This window comes from Palaemon carinicauda, chromosome 6 (assembly GCF_036898095.1).
Source record: "Palaemon carinicauda isolate YSFRI2023 chromosome 6, ASM3689809v2, whole genome shotgun sequence".
NCBI classification, from domain to species: domain Eukaryota; kingdom Metazoa; phylum Arthropoda; class Malacostraca; order Decapoda; family Palaemonidae; genus Palaemon; species Palaemon carinicauda.
The window spans coordinates 75733535-75738063 of record NC_090730.1 but is presented as its reverse complement, the minus strand read 5'-3'; the positions used below and the strand labels follow the sequence as shown (position 1 = coordinate 75738063).

Below are 4529 nucleotides of genomic sequence, written 5' to 3'. Positions count from 1 at the left end.
CAGTACAAGGGGAGAGTGATAATGATAATATACAAAAAACAGAAATACCATTACAGAGTACGAACTTTTGGGATACACGTGCAGTACATGGCTCCGCCTCTAGAAATTACATACCTGTGAAATAGGGCACCCTGCTCTTGAAAGACGTACTGTATGTGGGTCATCTTGCAGGAGATATGGAGGTTTTAAGCGATCAATGGAGACCCAGTCTTCTTTGCCAGGCTTGTTGAGTAGGAATGCTTTTGGCGTATGACGGTTCATGAGTAAAGGGCCAGTGTAAAGGAGGGAGGGGGGCAGTTAAAAGTGGCTTGCTAGTGTTGTTGCCAGTAAAACATGCGTTGATGAGAGTAGATCTGTCATTATGTGTTGCTCAGCTTGGAGCTTGTAAGTTTGGCGGCATGAAGTAAATTTTCCCACAGTGTAAGCACTGGAGATCATCGCAGGAGGTTGTAGACGGAAAAAAATTTGGCAGGGATGACCAGCGGGTTACCATGCACCATTTTAGCTGGTGAGACATACAGGGTGTCCTTAGGAGTGGTTTTCAGTCCCAAGAGGACCCAGAGAAGCTGTATAAACCAGTAGGAATCCTTGTAGCGGGACATCAAAGCTGCTTTGAGGATACGGTGAAAACGTTCAACCACACCGTTGGCAGCAGGTCTGTATGCGGTTGTCTGATGAAGGGTGATACCCAGGAGAGTCGCTACTGATGTCCACAATTGAAAGGTGAAAGTGGTCCCCCTTTTGGAAGTAATATGTTTAGGGTTACCCAATCTTGCTATGCATCCTGAGAGTATGGCAGATGTGCACGAGGCGGAGGTTGCAGTTTCTATGGCAATGATTTAAGGCAAACGAGTAGAGGGGTCGATGATTGTAAACAGATAACGGTGTCCTTGTGATGTAAGTAGGGGACCAATAACATCGAGATGATTGTGGGTAAAGCGCCGCTGAGGTCGAGGGAAGGTGTCTACTCCTGAATTTGTGTGTCGATGTACTTTTGAGGTTTAGTATGAAATACAGATATGGACCCAATCCTTAGCATACTTAGTAATGCCATGCCAAATGAACTTTGTCTTCAGTAGCTGTGATGTACAATGTTACAAGGGATGTGAAAGACCATGAATGAAATGAAACACCTGTCATTATATGGAGAAGGTATTCGTAATCTACGTCTACCAGTGCTGATGTCACAGAGGCGGGAGGCATTAGTTGTCGTGAGGGATGTCAGCCCAATGAATGGATGTGCGGGAAGTCCTACATGCTTGGTACTCAGGATCTTTTTGTTGGGCTTCTGCTAATGCGTTGTAATCCAATCCTAGGTGAATGGGGGCCATTGTGTTTCTTGACAGGGCGTTGGCAACATAGATGTGCTGAAGGGTAAAATTGCATTCAGCTACGGCAAAAAGATGTCAGTGTTGATGGATGGACCAACCACCGGGCCGACGAGTTAAGGCTTGCCCCAGAGGCATGTGGTCCGTGTGAATGACGAAGGGCATACCTTCCAAGAAGAGGTGAATGTGACGGACGGCAGAGTGCATCACTAGCAATTCGCGGTCAAAGGTAGAGTAGCTGGATTCCGCCTTGGACAGGACATTTTTTTTACCAAAGTAGGCCAATGGGAAGAGCAAGCTATTAACAACCTGCTCAAGGACTGTTCCAATAGTGACGTCGCTAGCATTGTTTGAGAGAAGGAGAGGTGCATGTGGCATGGGAAAAGTGAGAGTAGCAGCGAGTGAAGGTCATTCTTTGTATAGCAGAAAGATGCTTCTTAAAGGAGACCACACTTCAGGTCTTTTGGCTTGCCCTTGAGGGAGGCATAGAGGGGGTCAAGAATGGCTGGCAGGAAACACTAATAATAGTTGATCATGAGTAAAAATTCTTATAGTGCTTTGACGGTCGAGAGTGTGGGGAAGTTCTGAACGGCTGCTACCTTTCCAGGGATGTGGTGGACTACATCACAGTGATACGGTGCCACAAGAACGTTACTTCGTTGGCCCCAAAGGTACGCTTGTCATACCGTACTACAAGGCTGTTCTGTTGTAGGCAGTCGAGCACAATGCGTAGGTGATGGAGGTGTTCCTCTTTGGAGCAAGAAAACACAAGTATGTTGTCCAACAAAAGGGAAGGTCCCTTAAGATGCCGTCCATGAGACATTGAAAAGTGGTCCCAACATTATGAAGGCCAAAGCAGAAGTAATTCAAGGTGCATGTACTAGAGGGATTAGTGATGGCGGTATTGCGGATATCTTCTGGGTTCACGAGCACCTGCCTATACTCTTTCAGGAGGTCGAGTGTGGAGAAAACCTTCATGTTGTGCATTTATTAGGTCAAATCAGCGATGTTTTTGAGGGGGTATTGATCTTTTTCTGTCTTCATGTTCAGGTGCCTGATATCCCCACATGGACGTAGAGAGTGCTATTTCTTCAGGATGATGTGTAACAGTGATGATCATGGGCTTGAGGACTTTTGGAAAAATCCCATTGCTTCAATTTCGGCAAACGTTTGTTTAGTGGCTGCCAAATGATCCGTTGCCAGACATCTGAATCTGGAAAACACTGGATGCCAAGTTGTCCATGAATGGTGATGAATACCCTGTTTTGCGGCAACCGTAAATATTTAACGAAGCTCTGGCTCGAAAACCTCTGGGTACAATGTGAGGAGGTGGGATTAGGCATCCATGGGTGCGCTATTAAGGAGGGTAAGGTCGGAGGTGCCGGACAGGAGAGGCCTCGAGGAGAACGAATCTGCATTGACTAACTGTGGGTGAGATATATCGACTATGAGGGGAAAATGAGAGAGGGAATCTGCGACTAGGATTGGCAATGTGATGTCAGCAATGAGAAACTTCTAAATATATTTGCCACTTCCAAATGATAATGTGAGGGTTTCATAACCATGGGTGGGTATCGCAGATCCGTTGGCAGTCACCAGGTGGTTGTTGGCAGATTAAAAGAGACTACATCGTGTGCTAAAGAGCTTTCTTGGCAGGAGAGAACGGCTAGCACCCGTGTCTACCAAAAATCGCAGGTCCGTATTTGCGTCATGTAGAAAGAAAAGATTAGTGACAGGGAAGGCCATCACAGTAAGGAATGGCTTAATTACATGTTTTTTTTTTTGGGCCACTGATGACAACGCTTCACACATTTCTTCACAGCAGCCCCAAATTTAGAACGGTAGTAGCGTAACTGCGGCTGGTGGGCTTTAGTAAGTGGCTGGAGAGGTCATTGGATGCGGCATAAGCAATGCATGATATATGTGGGTGTTCGGCGGCTTTGTCGCCGATCCGGTACATCACTGGGCAGGTGTCTTTTTCCAACCTGATTCAAGTTGGCTTCGGTCGATGTTGAATATGTGACCACTTCGTCAGGAGTGGAGGTGCAGAAGATGGTGAAATGGCTGTCCATAAGGGCACCAACTTTGGTCATAAGGTCCCTCATGGACAAAATCTCGACATCAGGGATAGCAGCACGGACAGGCTTGGGTAGGCTCCGTATCCTAAGGGCACGAAGTAGATTCACTTCACGAGGAGAGCCATCTGCAGAGGGTTGCAGGTGAGTGATATTTGTCATTTGCCTGAGGGCGAGCGAATCCTTTTGGTCCCCCAAGCGTTGATCAGAGAGCTCAAAAAGTTTAGCTATGCGGGTGGCCAGTAATAGCGAGTACTGCTCCAGAAGGTATGATTGGAAGCCTTTATACATTATGGGGGTGTTCCCTTGCTCGCAAAGCCAATCACAGATTTCAGGAAAAGTGTCCCCATGTAATGCTGCGAGACCGTAATCTGCTTTGGTGCTTGACTGAGTTGCACCCTTGATGCAAAACTGGACTTCAGCTCGCTAGAACCTGGCTATCATTTCTCTGCTAGTGAGGGACAGTAGTTACATTGAGGCAGCTTCGTTGGCTGCCGTCTTAAAACAGTAAGGCACAACAATGAGGGGCAGGCACGAGGAAGCGGTCGCTCCGCTGGTCACCAATGTCTGAATGACCTGTTAGGAGAGGGAAAAGTTGAATGTTATTAACATTATTTTGACAGAGCATGAGTATATATACAATGCAAACATGTAAAAAATGGCAAAAAAATTTAAACACAATGAGGCAGGTAAATACAGGCATAAACAGGTTATCAGAGTAAGAGAAGAGCATTAACGACAATATACAAAAAAAAAAAAAAAAACGAAATACTGTTACTGTGTACAAACGTGTGTGATATACCTGCGGTACATAAGTAGTAACTCATATTCTTATTCATTCTTTATGCTTAACTGCAGCCTCTTGTTTATTATGCATGAAATATAAAAGAGAAGTTTTTTGTACGGCTATTTAAAGAGAATCATCGACGTCATACCTGATTATGGCCTTAATTAGCCATTCAGTGTAGTCTGAAAAAAGAATTAGTGATTATCCTTACTATGGTAACTCACAGTTACAAGAATTTAAGAATGAGCGTGTTCACTAAGTTTGCTCTTATGATTTTATATCATTAATTATATAATTCTTAGCAAAATCTCGTGGATTTACCTCTCTCGCATTTTATCA

At 45.1% G+C, this 4529-nt stretch overlaps 1 protein-coding gene across 1 annotated transcript; it reads right to left on the bottom strand.

Moving 5' to 3' along the window:
- Positions 1-434: 434 nt before the first annotated feature.
- Positions 435-1203, bottom strand: LOC137643091 (uncharacterized). Its single transcript, XM_068375936.1, has 2 exons — positions 1134-1203; positions 435-784 (listed from the first exon to the last, which is right to left on the bottom strand). Exons 1-2 carry the CDS (start codon positions 1201-1203, stop codon positions 435-437), a joined length of 420 nt encoding a protein of 139 aa, XP_068232037.1.
- Positions 1204-4529: the final 3326 nt, after the last annotated feature.